The sequence below is a fragment of the Chaetodon trifascialis genome, chromosome 21 (genome assembly GCF_039877785.1).
Source record: "Chaetodon trifascialis isolate fChaTrf1 chromosome 21, fChaTrf1.hap1, whole genome shotgun sequence".
NCBI lineage: Eukaryota > Metazoa > Chordata > Actinopteri > Chaetodontiformes > Chaetodontidae > Chaetodon > Chaetodon trifascialis.
Genome location: NC_092076.1, coordinates 7,944,882 through 7,961,246, shown reverse-complemented (window position 1 = coordinate 7,961,246; position 16,365 = coordinate 7,944,882). Strand labels below are relative to the sequence as shown.

General features: G+C 45.7%; 1 protein-coding gene across 2 annotated transcripts in view; it reads right to left on the bottom strand.

Annotated features, from left to right (window-relative positions):
* LOC139349415 (zinc finger MIZ domain-containing protein 1-like) overlaps window positions 1–16,365 on the bottom strand; it is a 109,833-nt gene that overhangs the window by 31,302 nt on the left and 62,166 nt on the right. For both annotated transcript variants that reach the window (XM_070990186.1, XM_070990185.1), the window contains exons 3-4: window positions 7,193–7,312; window positions 1,490–1,603 (exon numbers count right to left, since the gene is read on the bottom strand). In XM_070990186.1, the coding sequence (XP_070846287.1) occupies window positions 1,490–1,603; window positions 7,193–7,261 (183 nt within the window). In that variant the 5' untranslated portion in view covers window positions 7,262–7,312. The remainder of the gene's footprint in view (window positions 1–1,489; window positions 1,604–7,192; window positions 7,313–16,365) is intronic.

The following is a 16,365-nucleotide window of genomic DNA, read 5'->3' as shown; positions in this document are numbered from 1 at the left end:
GCATGTTAAAGCACAGTATGTCCCAGGGTGACAGGTGAGTGACACTTTCGCAGTCCATGCATTGTTCTACCTGTCTCTTCTGTATTTTGGCCCACAGTTTCCAGAGGACAGGCAGTAAGGACTTCATTTAGTAACTCTCCAGATTGCACTGACACAGAATAATTCAGAATAATATATTTTTTTAAAGAAATACTCAAAATCTGCCAAATGCTCACCCCCTGTAGGTTTGAAAAGTGGCTCATCTGAACAGTTTGTAGCTTGCTCCTTTGCGGCGGACGGCAGCTGCAGTTGGTTTGGGTTTAAAACAGTTACAATGGATTCCAACGGTGGCCGAGAGCCATGGCAAAAGCAAACAAACAAACACTGATAGAAACTTCTGAAAATACTAATCTGCCTATCCATATGCCTCGTATGTTCCAAGCCCTCATGTTCGCCAAATTATGGCGTAATAAGCAACAGCTTGCTGCTAGGACGGTTAGCTGTTTAACTTTGTAATTCATGACCAAATTAAGCTAACATAGTTGGTCAGGAGATGCAATATGTTTCAAACGCTGTTGTGCAAAAAAACATATTCCAAAATACAACTAAAAGCACAGCTTCCATTGGTTGCTGCCGCAGTTAGCTGTTTGTTTTTGTTGCGCGTAATGAGCTACATTTGCTAATTTTTACAATGGCTAGCGACAAACAGAGGCTGTGTATTTAGGCATATTTGGCTTGGAAATATTGGAGTGTTGGACAATGGACTATTGAGCACTGAAGTGTATATGGACATTTTGGTCCTTTATTCCACCATGAAACTGGGTGACATCCATTTTAAGTGCTGTAAATCTAAACTGCTGTCCTCTACCAAGGTGCAAGCTGCCACTTTCTAAATCTGCAGAAGTTAAGTGATACACGTCGTGAGATTTTTGGTATTTCCTTTGAATACACATAGATGGAGTAGGAGATTCTTTATTCTTCAGGAGTGAACGTTTACCTCGAACCATCTTTATAATTACTCCGATGCATTTTGCCATTTTGGCCAAAATCTTTCTTTGTTTACAGTATGTGTAAAGTGTTTAAAACTTTAAACAGTCAAGCCTTTTTTCAAAAGTCATGGGATACTAATTATTCAATTAATCAAAAGCCCCTTGACATTTCACTAAGGGAATTACAGGCTTTGTAAGTGTATTTCCCTATAAGCGCTGATTGCTTTGTGGTTTGAGGACGTTATTGCACTCCTTTTCATGTTCCAGTGTGTCGATTTCATGAGCCACAGCACAAACTGTAACTGAAGTCACTGAAAGGTGGCTGAATCGCAGTAGTTTCTACAGGGTTTTCATTTTCCCGCGACCTCAGTGAAGATCAGGCAGCTAAACATTAGTTCCCTCGCATCCCTGGGGGAGTTATGGAAAGAGCAAATGCAGCACTTGTTTCACAGCCCCATTCATTGTCCTTGAACCTTCCAAGTATGAGGCTGCAGAGAGGGAGGTCATGATTGGCGACTTACCGTTAGGCATCCCATCAGGCTTTGCTCAAAGGGGCGCTGGAAGGCTCGGGGGTCGCCACACCAGTCCAGCAACTCGGTCGCTGCTGTTTGGAAATTTGCTGGGTTTTGTAAGTGCTGGAGGGAAAAAGGGGAAAGTTTGGGAAAATGTTAGAGTCCAGTAACTTTCAAAGGTCAATACGAAACAGAATAGAGATTTTTAAAGTTGTGGCATGGCAATTCAGTCATTATAGGTATTAAACTGATACTATCTCCAATCTTTCGAATTCCTTCAACAAAAACTTTTTACATCTGCTTTCAAAAATTACTTCTGATGTCTATATTAACATCAAAAGGGTGTAAATCTGAAAGAAACAGATGTAGAGGATGTGGTTTGACTACCTGCTTAGTTTGCTGCCTCTTTAACCCGGATAAGAGACGGAAAATGAGTGGATGGAGCGTGAGAGACAAAATGTCACCAGAACATCAACCCTGCCAATAGCACGATGAATAATTAAACGCACTTAGAGTGGCTTAAACAGAAAACACCATTTTTACAACCACATTTCACAAAATGTATCTTATTACACTTTAGATGACTTATGTTGTCGGTTTAAAGTATTAATGTGCAGGGGTGAAGGGGTATGTCCCCATTAGACTCATGCTTCCACTTCACTCTCCCCAGGCTTCTGCAGCACCGCCTGAAAGCTGAGTGCAATAAATCTCCACGTATAGCTGCATGAATAGTCGAGGAAGCCCTTATTTCACCAGCCGGCCCTGAGCTGTGCTGTGACTTTATCTGACAACAGGCTCCTTGACCTACAGGCACCCCTTTATGCTATTCATTCCCCAACTGGAGCCTGCAGCCCACTCGCTAACCCTGTTGTCTGTCTTGCTGTAGAGCAGCAAAGGAAGAAACTCAAAAATGGACCTCTCTGGGTCACCACATCAGACTCACTGTTGGTCATTTCTTCTCTACAGGCTTTCAAACCTCAACATGAATCACTTTATACATAGAAGAGCAGGCACACCGCCTCTGCTCTGCAGTAATCTATTGCCTTTGGACAGATAACGCACACAAGCCTTTGCACTGCAAACCAGGAACAATTGGCTCCCACTCCATGGCATCAAAGGTAAATAGAGAGGTTTGTCAGCTTAAAGTGAATGGCTGCCTTCTTAACACGTCTGTGTACTTTGATTTCACTGTCAGGGAGAAAAGGAGAAGAGGAAGTGACAGCACTTCAGTCACTACCTCGCAGTGCTTTTTTCCTGTTTGCTCTTTAGGGGGCAGCAGAGGTCAGGATTTGATAAGGCAGCTTTCATATCAATTTACAAAGCCAGTGTTTGACAAGGTCCGGATGAAACCAGTCTTGTTTATTTTATGCTCTGTCTGAGACTGTTCTCCACTCCGCCAACACGTCTTTGTTGAGGGGAGACTGGGACGGGACGTGGTGGGGTTACTGAGCATGTAAATTCTACTGGTGGATAAAGTCTCCTGGAGAAACACACATCCACAGATGCTAAATTTAGATGAATCTGGAAGCTAGACAACACACGCAATCAGCGCACTAAGGATGGAAAGGGGGAGGAATGGGTGGGTGGGGTGGGGGTGGGGGTATGTAGAGGGGAGGGGAAAAAAACACCAACACTTGGGCTTGAAGTGATTACTGTTCTTTGCACTCAGAACAATTGGTCCCACCAGTGTGGCTGTCACATGGAGAGCTTGGCACTGCCACGCCACAGATGTTCCCCCTTCTCCGGCCAAAACCCACCAATCAAACCTAAACTAGTGGCCAAGAGACCCCTCACTCCCCCCTATCCTCGTCCCCTGGGTGAGAGTGATCCTCCAACATTTACACTCCAGTCAAAGCTCGGCCCAGTTCGAGGGAAAACAAAGACGGACAGGACTCGCAGTGTCCTGAGGACACAGCTTTCTTCAGATACAATCATCCTCTGTAGTCACGTCTGGAAACGACTTGATCTGCACATCTGCAGCTAAACCGAATGTGACAGCACACGCGATCTGGCAAAGACTCCCTTCCCGTTCAAAATCACAGCTTTTGGTTCGGTTGCTGTTGCTGTTCTACATTCGGCGGCGCCCCAGAGCACTGAAAACATATTAATGGGGACAATTAACCCTGGAAAGAACGTAGTGGCAGACAAAAAAACAGCTGCATAGCCATGCAGCGCAGCAGCAGTACAGAGTGGGATGTTTTCCAGTTTGTCTTGAAATATTGACGCTTGCAGTCTGAGGAAGTGCTCCTGCGGCGAGAGGAGAGTTCATAGTTTCCGCCAAACCTCTGCACGTATCAGTGAGTGGAGAGTCTGACAGCAAACCGGCTTCCCCACAGTGAGGGGAAAAAATACTGTCTCTGAAATAGATACCAGCAGTATCACGGAGCCCATCTTCCCCAAAGTGTTCACAATGCTGCAATTCCAGGACGCGAGAGGAAAACAAACTGAGAAACTGTGTGTTTGGGGTGAAATCTGATAACTGCTCTTATGTATCATTTTTTAAAACATCCTCACCTGTTTGGAGGTTAAACAAGTGAACGTATTTATTTTGCTGTGTCGCTCTTTAAGAGTTACAGATAAGCTCCCTTGAGGCATTTGGTACCAACTGCAAACATCATGAGGACACAAAAACTATCCGGATTGTTTACCTTTTCCAAATAAAGATACTTCCAATGATATAAGACATCAGAAAGCAGCAAATCCTCACATTTCAGAGGCTTTGGTTTAGCATTTTTGTTTAATAAATGGCCAAACGGATAATGAATCAATCAGTACACCAATTGTTTCTGCATTAACTCACACTTTACACATATTCACATTAACTAGTTGCGTATTAGCATGCATATTGGTAGCATTGGCTCTTAAAGGGGCAGGGTTAGGTAATTAGTTACTGGTCTATTTGCTGTGGTCATCCAGAATAAGCATTACTAAGTGCTTTATAATGAGTAAAAAAAAGGCAAAATGCTGCTAATATGCAATAATAAGAAGTGAAGTGTTAACCGGCATTAAATAGAAGAATTAATTTTATGAGCTGAAAGCAAAGCAAACATGAAATCACACAGGTGCTCAGCTTTTCTCACGCTGATGCCAAAGAATGCAAACATAAAGGAGACATCTGAGCTAAGTATCAAAATTAGCGTACTGGGGTGAAAAATAACCACGTTTCCATCGCTGATGAAGAGTTTGGTTAAGTTATTGTTTATAAATCACATTACTGCAATTTCACAACAGGACTGTAATTTAAAAATCACCGCTGTAATGATTTCTGATTTAACTTTCAACCCATGATTCAATCAGGCTGACAGATTCCAATTTCCTCTACTTTATCATCGCGCTCGGCAGTAATTTATCATTTGAGCAACAAAATCAATTTGTTCCCCTGTCCGCTGCTCTGGCTGGGAGTATTCAGACAGACGTGTCACATCTTCCAGAAAACAACAACACAATGGAGGAGGCTTCATTTATATTCCTGCTCCACGTCCGTATTGCCTTCAAGATGCCAAATTTCAGCATGTGCACACTTTCAATTAGAGCAAACAGCTGGATTGGTTTACAATATTTCCTTAATTATTTTAATGGCTTGGATATTGGACAATGGGGAGCAGGGGAGAAGATAGTGAGTTAATTGTTCTGATCTCCCCTGATGATCATCTTTGTGTGTGGGGAGGAGAATAGACGACCGGCTGAATGGGCTCACTGCTAGTCTAATTGGCAGGACATAAATGGTATTTATTATGCGGGCCTTCCAAACCCTGATTGTCTGCAGCACAAAGCTGCCTCTATTAGCAGGGTGCTGGCTCTTACTGGTTGATTTGAAATGACCCGGTGCTTAACCATTTATTAGATGGACTGGAGGCCTCCTTGTATGCCATGGATCTCTCTAATTGGCATGTTTACCCATGTGCTGCGTCCCCGGCCGCTAACACTGGGACGTGTTTGTTTAAATTTTTGCCTTGTGGGGTTAATACTTTTAACCCCCGCAACATTTGGATTGTTTGCACTTTTGTGTAAGACAGATGCAAATCCCCTTTTTCTGATCTGTCAACTTCCTTTGCAGAATAATTCATGAGCTATTAGCAACACGGTGCATTAACAGAATCCAATTTCACCTCCCATACAACTAAAGAAGGAGTGAATATTGAATATTTAATATCCTGCTGTGAAGAGGGTAACCAGACTGAACCAGACTGAAGACTGAGAGTGTTTACCTGTCTCTGCCTTATTACTTAAGGACATCAAAGCCTGTCTCTACACATAGGGGCTTCCCTCTGTTTGCTCCCTAAACACTCGCCCTGTCTTGCTATCTGCCTCACCTTGTCTCTTTCTCAGTAATAGCTGGGAACTCCCTGCCCAGGGTAAAACAATTTGCCACATCCACACTTGTGTTTACGTGCAAGCCCAATACATTGTCCCAGAGGCCTTCTGATGTACTTTTCAGGAGCTGGACCTCGGAACGGGCCGTCAGTTAAGAAAAGAGATCAAAGGGAGAGCCCTGCAGCCCGGGGTTACGCAAGTATGTCTGTTTAATTCTGCCAGAGATTCGTCCCGCAGCAAACAGTGGTGAGAGGAGAACAAAAGGACTTGCTGGGAGTCAGGGAGGTGGAGGGAGAGAGAAGGGTGATGATGGGGGAGGGAGGGGAGCCTCTGCTCTTTGACCCCAGTCAGTAACCTGAGTCACACCACAGTCCGGATAATAAGACCGAGCAGATTAGTCACTTCACTGTGGCCAAACAGGAAGACTCAGACGCCTTGTGGCCATGGCTGTGAGTGTGTGTACAAGCACGAACTTAGAAAAGGAAACCCAAAGTGATGGTTTCCTACTTTTTCCTGTCAACAAGAAGCAGACAAACGTCTTGAAAGGTTGTAATTTTCTCTCAACCTACCGAAGACTTAAAGTTTAAAAGATGAAATCACCAAAACTGGATTCATATGGATCGGAACTGTTAACATCACGTACGCAACAAAAGGTGGAAGATATCCTAATATAAATCTAATCTAATCTAAATCTAATCTAATATCCCCTAATGAGGCCAGTTCAAGCAGTAAACTCAGGTCTGATGGTACACTAAGATGGTGCACTCTTCTCAACAAATATATTTGCACCCGACCATCATGGCACTTGTGCCATCAGTGCTCTGGTTACTCTGCAATTAAGTATCTTAGTAAAAGTTTGCTAGCCCGTTAGCCTCATACTGTGCATGTGTCATGTGGAGCTGAGTCTGTCTTAAAGTTATCAAAAGGTTAGTTTGGGGCAGAGAAAATTTCCCAAAAGAAGATTCTTTCACAATTTTCTCTTGCTGACACTCTTCAAAATGCAGAAATGCATCATTAACAAAATAAAACATTAACAAATATACTGAAAAGTGACATTTTCACGTGTCGGTTTTGTCTCGTGTTTGGAATATAAAAATCTCTAAAGTCTGAATGTGCGAATGTGAAAGCAACTAACAACTCACCCCTCAGATCCCACTGAAATATGTAAAAGTAGGAGTAAAAGTCGAAAGCTTCACATGGAGAAATGTTAAAATAAAGTAGAAGTACTTTGGATTTTACTTAACGACAATACATATGTTAATGTAAGTGCTACTTTCCACCTGTACCACATGTAATAGCTAACATAAATTCGCCTCGTGTGATTTGTGTGTCAAGGCTTCACATAATAATATACAGCCACATAGTAAATCAGCCAGCTGACAGCACGCTGCGTCTCACCTGTTTGATACACTGCAGACGGTCATTGGTCTGCTGTATGTGTCTGTCCATCGACGGAATCGAGTTCATGTTGATTGTCCCTCTTCGGCCTCTACCTGCCAGCCATTAAACTGGAGCGTTCTGCAACAGACACACAGACACGAGTTAAAGCTCGCCTCTTCCAGGGAAGCTGCCAATCCCATCACCACCAGGATATTGCAGTTTAGCGTGTATATGTGTGTGTGTGTGGTGCTGTGAGCTGAGCAGGGAGATATTGATTTGGCAGGTGACAAGCACCTCAGAGAGCCCAAAGGATGACATTCCTCTCAGCTCCTGTGACACCCTTAACAAGCCCTGGCGGTTGCCCCGAACGCTGCCATACAGCTTCGGAGAGGACACAGTGGATGACTTAGAGAGGATGTCTGACCATGTTTAAAGCACCTCGGGGTGAAAATGAACAGAGGTGGAGGCGCGCGTGCACACACACACACGCACATACACACACGCACACACACAGAGTAGAGTCGGCCAGTCTGTCAGCATTCTCTCAGAAAGCTGCATGAAACCCCTCCATCCTGGCCTGTGAGAACATTAACTTGGCATGTGGCTCTCTGTTTACATTACTTAGCCATTATGTAATCTTTGGTTAACAATTATCTGTACCCTGGGCCCAGACATGCTCTACATTTCATTTCTCCCTCCTCCTCCCACCGCTTTCCAGCTACATAAGAGTTCCTCTAACAAAACCCCTTACAGCATACTATTGATTTTGGAGCAGCGGCTTATGGAAAACCTCTTCCTCTCCCCCCTCCCGAACCTTTTTTTTTTTTTTTTTTTTTTTTCCAGAGGAATAATTTTTCACGGAAGGCAAACAATAGGGCTGTGATCTGACATGCTACATAACATTATCACAAGTTAAAAAGTATTACAGGCTACATTAAAGGTTATCAATTTTGCCTGTGGGGCTCTGATTTAATGTTGCATTCAGCATCAAATAAATATCACACTCAGGGTGTCGGCTATAACTCATGGTGACCTGCAGCTTTGTGTGGAGGGGTAAGTGTGTTAATAAGCGCATACAGTATATGGGTGGTGGTGGAAAGCCTCCCCTCCTTCACCCATCTTCTCCCCCCTCGCTCCTCCTTTATCTCCTCCTGTCTCAATCTTTCCTTCTTGCTACTGCAGGGGCATCTCCTCCTGCGGTGCCTCATCTCTCACTCAAACGCTCGCCCCCATCACTCAGACCCCTCCCAGCCCCACGCCATCTTTCTCCATTACCATCACACAGTGAGAAATTTCACTGCACAAAGTACCGGTGAGATGAGGGAGAGAGAGGAAAAGAGAGAGGAGGCAGCATGCTGCACCATACTGATAATGCTCACTTAGGGGTCTCTAGCTGGATTTAACGGTAGGGCCAGTAATCTACTCCACTAGACAGCTAAAGAGCTTTTATGCTACCTATTGGAGCTGCTCATGCCTGCACTTGAGAGGAGAGAAGGGCACACGAGTGCATTCCTCTCCATAAATTAGAAAGCTCATAAAGAATCGAGACATCGGAGGAGTTTTTCCACTCTGACTCTCTTTGCAGATGGAAAGTATCTGTTTGTTGACATTTCTGAAGTCTCACACAGGCAGACTTTTGAGGCTTGTGGGAGGTGTGGGCTCACTGGTTGAACACCTTCGTGACTTGGCAGGGTTTTATAAATATTTATCATTTGTACATTTTTAATAAATGTGGTCATTTGAAGGCATTTACGACCTGGACTCAACAAACCTGATACAAGATCTCCAATAGGAAACGCCCTCATTTCTGGGTAAAAAGGTTGATAAAAATAATAAGAATTTTAAAATGCATCAACACCTCCATTACTAGCATAGAAATAGAAGCTGTTCTGTTTTTTAGGATGTGTCACACAAGAGAACAAGCATCCCCCTAAGTGATGATATATGCTCACTCACTGACTTCTTTACATCCCTCTGGTGTTCGCTGCTGTTACACTGTCGCCTCTCTGTGCCAGCTGATGCTTGGCGAGGGTGGCCCTGGACCACCGTGCCCCTCAGCCACCAGCAGGTGTCTCCCTGGCCCTTCAAAGGCCTGGCTAGTGGCACAAAGAAGGCGGAGCGGTGTTGCTTTAAGCCTTTACAAGCTCTACAAATCCTCAGCTGCTGCTTCCTAACAGGGCCCACTCAGCCCGGCACTGCCTGTCTGACCTTGTGGTTATTGATGAGCGAGTCGACCTGCTCTCGCCGTCTCTCTTCCCTCCTGCCCTTCCCTTCCCTTCGCTCGCTCTCTCTCCCTCTTTCTCTCTCGATGTCATCTCTCTTACCTCCAACAGAGAGTTAAAATGAGGAGAAAGAAAAGAGGCAGGGCTGCCTCTCACCACCCCTGCTTTTTTCTCTTAAAACACACATTGTAATGATCCTTCTGACCTCCCTGCCCTAAAAAGCCTGGGCTCACACATTTACATGTACTTTCTTTGCCAGGGTAATTTTAAAAAGTATGAGATGACAGTGCTGGGGAGTAATTTAATTTTCAGATATTCACTTGCTCTAATTAAACACTAGTCCTTTGTTATATCTTTAATGACTAACAAGAGCCAAATTAAAGATTAAACCAGCGATGCTGTGCAGATATGACAACAGATGCAATTATGAGCCTTCCCCCTATTTACATGCTCTTTTATATCTTACAGATGTTATCATTTATTATTTTCTCTGCACCATTACCTAAAGTGAACTTATTTGCCTTGATTCAGCTTGTTACCCCAGAAATCCTGCCGCACGCTTTTGGGAGTACGAGGGGAAATCGGTGCAGATACACGCGTTGCTTGAGCTCAATTTACTAAATTGCACGGCAGGCGTTACACAACAAGTTGAGAGCTCTGGATTCCTGCACAACAAAAGACACGCACAGGGGGGTGGGGGGTGGGGGGGTGGTGGAGTTGGGATAGAGAGTGGGAGGAGAGGAGGGAGACCCGCTTTCCTTCCCTATTCAAGGGGGAGCTAAAATATATGTATTGAGTGGGAGCTGTAATAAAACGAAACGGGTGAGGAGATGCAGGCTGGGAACAAATATGAAAGGCAGTGGAGGATGGCGGCAAGGTGATGGAGCACCACCAGAGGATTGGATGAAATTATCTCTTTATAATCAGGGGGCTTCTGCATGGCTGCCTCCTCCATTGCCCAGTGACAGATGAGGCCTACCTCTTCAAATGGGCTTTTCACAGTGCTATCAGCCCACCTCTAGGGTAAAACAATGTTTTTCTTCCCCCCTATACCACCACTTTAAAAGCTTTGTTTCCACACAGCACCCCGCAGAGGACAGGATTGTCTCCTGTCAGGCAGGGTCCATGTTTGTCTCATTATGTGATCATGTTACATAAGTGTACCTTGAAAAGGGCGGCGGATTTAATTTGATGACAAAACTGTGCCACGGCGGGGACTGGAAGACGGTGACGCTAAATAATGTTGAATGAAGACACTAAAGCAGAACATTATCTCCAGTAAGTAAGAGGGATTGCTTTTTGAACTGTCACAATCGCACAGTTTGGAATCTAAACATTATTTCAGACACCCCAAACCCAAGCCTGCATCTTCAAAGAGAGTTTCTAGCCTGTTAATGTAACGTAGACGAGTTGTGCGCCTCTGCTCTGCAGGATGAAAACAGTCTGAGGGGGAGAAGAGTAGACAATGATTAGCTTTATCCCGCCATCACAGCAGAACAAATGGATCACGAACCCTCGCCGCTTTACACAGTCTCTCAGCTGAGCTGTCAAGGCACACAGAAGTGGTAAACACATTTAATTTATTCATATAAATGGCTTGTGAACCAAAACAAGTCAGGCTACTCCAGGGCCGGGCACAGCACTGCTAAAAGGATATTTACAGTTTATTACATTGGGTCTTTTTTTTGTAGTTTTGGTAATTGGTTATAATCACATTGTGCTCGCCAAAGTAATTGCTGAGATCTGAGAACATTTTAGCAATGTTACAACAAAGTCAGACAGGGCAAGAAATAGAGCGTCAGATAATCAGACAGGTGATAAACAAGCAGCTTATACTGGGTTCATTCTGCACACTGACAAATACCCAAGTGACATAAAAACAAGTGAAACACATTTTTCAGACTTTAAATAAACCCAACTTATGCTCTGAGGGAGACACAGATGCAGCGTTTGAATGAAGACACATTTCCTGCCTCAAGAGGGACTCCACCGAAGTATCGTACACAGAGAGAGGTGGAGGGCGGCTGCTGGAGTAGAAAGACAGCAAGCTACGCTGGCCACCATCCCGACCACACACACACACACACACGCACGCACGTGCACACTCAGATCTTCTCACCTTCCCTTGAGTGCTGGACCGGCATCATGATACCATAACAACACCCTCAGTCACTCCTAATGTGCTTTACAACAACACTACAGGCGGGGTGTTACACCTTCACAGAGCTGTGTGAAACACCCCCCTCCACCAACACACACACACACAGCGAAACACACACACCTCACTAATCGAAAGCTCAAAGTACTGCTGACACTATTAAAACGGAACGAGGTGGCCTGAGCGGAGGAATCAGCATCACTCTCGCGCCTCGTGGGGACACACTGGGACGCCCCGCTCAAGGTGATGGCGTCCCCGCATGCCGTCTATTGTAGGTGAATTAGGCAATAAAGGACTAATCTGCGCCATCATTGACTAGGGCTCGGCTGTTTGCAGCACTTGCTTAAGGGCGATAAAGATGAGGGAGGAGGGGAGGAGGAAGAGGAGGGGGATGAAGCATCTCCTCACCCTCATGATTTTAATGAGCTCTGATTCTGAGATATGTCTTGTTTTCTTCCGACTGTCGGCCGAGGCCTGCGTGAAAGCTCCCCTTTAATTATCTCAACATTGTAGGGACGCTGTTTTCTTGCACCGAGGGAGGGGTGTTTAGTTTGGAGAGGGCAGCTCTAGGACTCCAGGTGTCCGCCTGGTTCTCTGCCTGGTAAGTGGCCAGGCGGGCAGCGAGGACAAAGCTGTGTTTGTTCGACAGAGGAAAAAGCAGAGCGGATGGAAATGTGTACGAATCGGCGCCGCTTCCATTGTTGCTTTACAGAATGTGCCATAATCCTCGGCAGGCTCCATCCAGAGCTGGCACGGAGGATAATATGAGCTGCCTCCTGCCTGTCCCACCTCCCTGCTCTACCTCCCCTCCCCTCAGCCCTTCTCCATCACCTCCTCCTCCCTTCCCCCATTTCTCTGCTGCACACACATATGGACACACAGCCACTCGAGTGCACACACACACACATACACACACATGCACACACACACTCTCTCACACCTCCCCACATGGCTCCTTAACAGGCTTGGGAATGGATTTCTTTTATTTAATGTGGTTTGGTCTGCAGCTCCAGCGGCAACCGTGAGCGAGGGTGGGCTCGCAGTTGTGCCACTCACTCACTCACACACACACACACACACATACACAGACACACACACTCAATCCTGGGAGCCCTGCTGCGTTGGTCGCTGTTCACTGATCTCTCCCTCTTCCCCTCTGTCTTTCTCCATCTCCCATTCTTCCTCTAACTCACTCCACTCTCTCTCTCTCTCTCACTCTCTCACGCAGACCCACATTCACTCCCTCCCTCCCTCCCCCCTCCCCCCTGCCCTCTCACTTCTTTTTTCATGACAGCTCACATAAGCAAGCCTCCTGGATTCCTGCGGGAGCCCCACGTTCAGTACACAGAGATTGTTCAGCCATCAGGCACATCTGCAGCGTGATTAGAAAAGCAAAGGGAGCATGGTGGTGGGGGCAAGAGGGTGGGGTGGTTGAAGCCCCCACCACTACTGCTGCTCCAAACCCCCCCCCCCCCCCCCCCCCAGAATACGGAGAAAACAGAGGGCCGGGGATCATGGAGGGGCCTAAGCAATATCTCCTCTCTAACCAAGTGTAACGTTTCACCAAGTCTCAGAGGCCTATCGCCGCCTGCCATTAAAAAAAAAGGGACAAAAGCAGATGGGGGCCAGTCCCCACCTACCCTCGCCTGGCTACTGGAGCAAGCAACGGGAGAGGAGATGCTCCTAGCCACATGCACACATGAGGAGCGTCGCAGCAATTTCTCCGTCTCCTGTTTGCCCTCTACCGCCTCCTCCAAACAGCTACTCTTTTAATTTCCTTCCACCCTTGCGCTAATAACAGGGGAGGGGAGCGGGGGGTCAATTCCCCCGGGGCGCTAGAGGCAGCACAGATGAGCCACATGACTGCGTGACGCCTCCGAAGAGCCCCGACCGAACACAGAGCAGCGTGGAGCTAGCAGCTAGCCGGCTAGCGTGGCGCTCTCTGTGCCTGCCGGTGGTGCTCTGTCAGCTCTCTGCTCTGCAATCCTCCAGGAATTCTGGAGGCATGTGATGATGATGACGCCGAAACCAGCGAGCCGAGTGTAAACCGTAGTAACTGTTGCGATACGAGGTGAATTCGCACTCAATATCTCACAAAGAATGCCGTCACTACTACCCTCAGCCCCTTGAAACACTTTGTCTTAAAAATTGCCTTTGATTGTGAGCACAGAGGAAAAGTCAAAGAGGCATTTTATTTCCATTTCGGTGAGTGATATTGTTGCCGTGTAGGTGCTGACACCGCTTCAGACAACTTGTGAGTGAGTGTTTTTCTTTTTTTTTTTCTTCCCCCCTCTTCCTTTCTCTGCTCTCTTTTTCCCTGCCAGTCTCCTGGTTTATTATGCATTCAGCTCATGTGTCCCTCCTGTGAGTGGCTGTTCATTTTCCACATACCACGCTTAATCCGGCCAGCTAAAACTTTGAAATAGCGGGAGCCGCAGACGCAGCCGCTACCCAGGAGGAGCCATTATGAGGTCTGGGAGAGAGAGACTGATAGCGCTGGGGGGAGGAGTGACAGGCAAGCTGCAAGATACATGGGAAGGAATTCAAAGAAGGCTGAGAGCAGAACAGGAGGGTGTGCGCGTTTGTGTGTTCGCTGTCTTGCAAGTGTGTAAGGTGCGCGGGCAGCGGTGATTAGTTAGCGGCAGTTGTGCGTGTTTGTTGGCTTGTGTGTGTGTGTTTTGAGGTTATTGGTGGGGGCAGGGGGATGGATGACCTCCTTGTCTCCATTGTGCCAGTGACCTTTGGCCGTTTGTGACTTTGAGTGAATGGGAGGAGAGGGAGACGCAGAGAGTGAGAGATTTTAAATAGTGCATGAGCTCAACCTGCCCAGACGCTGACGGACAGCAGCAACATGAGCTTTCTCTGTTTCACCCAAGAAGCCTGAGACGACATACCATCCGACCGACAGCACTCATAACGACCTCACTAACATCTCTATTTTAAAATTTCATAAGAGGAGTTTCTCTATCTTGGCTGCAACTAATGGTTACTGGCATCATCTATTCAACTATTCATTATGATTTCAGTCAACCGATTGTTTGACCTCTATAATACCTGTCAGATAGCGACATTACAGGGTGCCAAAGCCACAACAGACATCTTCAAATGTCCAAAATCCTAAGACATTCAGTTCATAGAAAACAGAGGAAAGGCTGGAAGCTGAACACTTTTGCACTTCTTGCTGGATAAATTACTTAAAACAATTCTTTATAATTTGATCCTGCAAACTTCTAGTCTAGATTAGATTTTCTTCTTGCATAATGTAATTTATCCATTTTATTTCTCTTTTTAAAAGGACTTTAAAATTGTGTTTTTGTTTGAATATTTATCCATTGATTTTACATTATCCCCCTGATCTCATTAGTATTGGTGACAGTTGATCACAAAGTTCATATATTGGATGTTTGCTTATAAATCTGCATCATATAGTCCGTTATATCGTCTAAGATTAGCAGCGATCTGAGTCAATATATTCTTGTGAAACAGATCTTTGTGGAGCATTTCCCTGGTCAGATTAAATATATTAAAGTGAGATTATATAACTGGCAAGAATGGAAAGTTGAATAAGAGCAATAAAATACACCACTGCTAAATTCATACACTCAGAGGATTTGCTGTTACAGTTTTACTCGGTCTGGTGTCACCAGTAGCTTATGGTGGCTCATGTTCAAGGGACACGCTTGAATGGACATTACAGAGTCAGTTAGCTGACTTCATGACTCCACTTTAACACTGTTTTAGCATTTAACAATATGATAAATGAATGATTGGTTCTAAAATAGCTGTTAATCTTTGCTAATGCGAACACCAGCAGAGCAACCGCACAGAACTAGTCCTCTTTCATTAACTTTGTGATGTCCTCCTCTAAAAATGCTCCTGTACTTCCGCCCCACAGACCTGTATTATGATGCTCTAACTGGCATGACTCATAAAGATATATTTTTTTTTACATCAGCAGATTGTTTGATAACCTCGCTGAGCGGACTGATCCTGTGTTAACAGCTTGCTCGTATCTGCAGCCATCGCTCCCTCCAGGGAGAGGCCTCTCATTCCACAAATGTGCTCAATTAAAAAGAGCAGAGTGCTTAGAGAGGGGCAGCGAGGGGCCATTCCCTGTGCCTGTTTGATCTGGATTTCCTAATTGGTCAATGACAACACATTACCAGACAGGCGGACGCTTGATCCACCGAGAGGAGGCTTTTGACTGCAGCAGTCCGGCCTCTCTCCCCCCCCCTCCTCTCTCCACCACCGTCCTACATGCCCTGTCCGTGACCAGGCAGAGTGTGTCTGTATGTGAAGGAGGGGTGGGGGGTCTGCTGTGTGTGTGTGGGGGCTGATTTAGAGGTTAGGTAACACAGGCTGCCGTAAATCTGTGTCACAAATCTTCCTCGTGGAGGGGGTAAAAACCATACAGGCATGTGATGAATCGCATGCAACAGACAGACGTCAGCCTCCACCTCCCCTCTTCAACCTCTGATCGGGTCCACGCCACACGGCTTGTACTGCTCTAATTTGCCAGAGATTGCGGACTGCCACGTTTTGATTGCCTTTGTGTAAATGAATCGGGAAGCCTCTCATTTCACGTGTGGCTGTGAAGAATGCCAATGTGTCCGGGGAGAAAAAAAGAGACTCTCGAGGGGAGTAGACTTAGCAGAGTCCTCAATCAAACAGTGAAGACATTTAGTCAATATATTTTTTGGTGCACATCTTCTCTTCTTAGGCGTCCTGACTTGTTTCATTCAACGTATATTACTACTTCCATCCTACTGTGTGGCGCTCTTTGTGTACATCATGAAAAAAACCACTGAAGG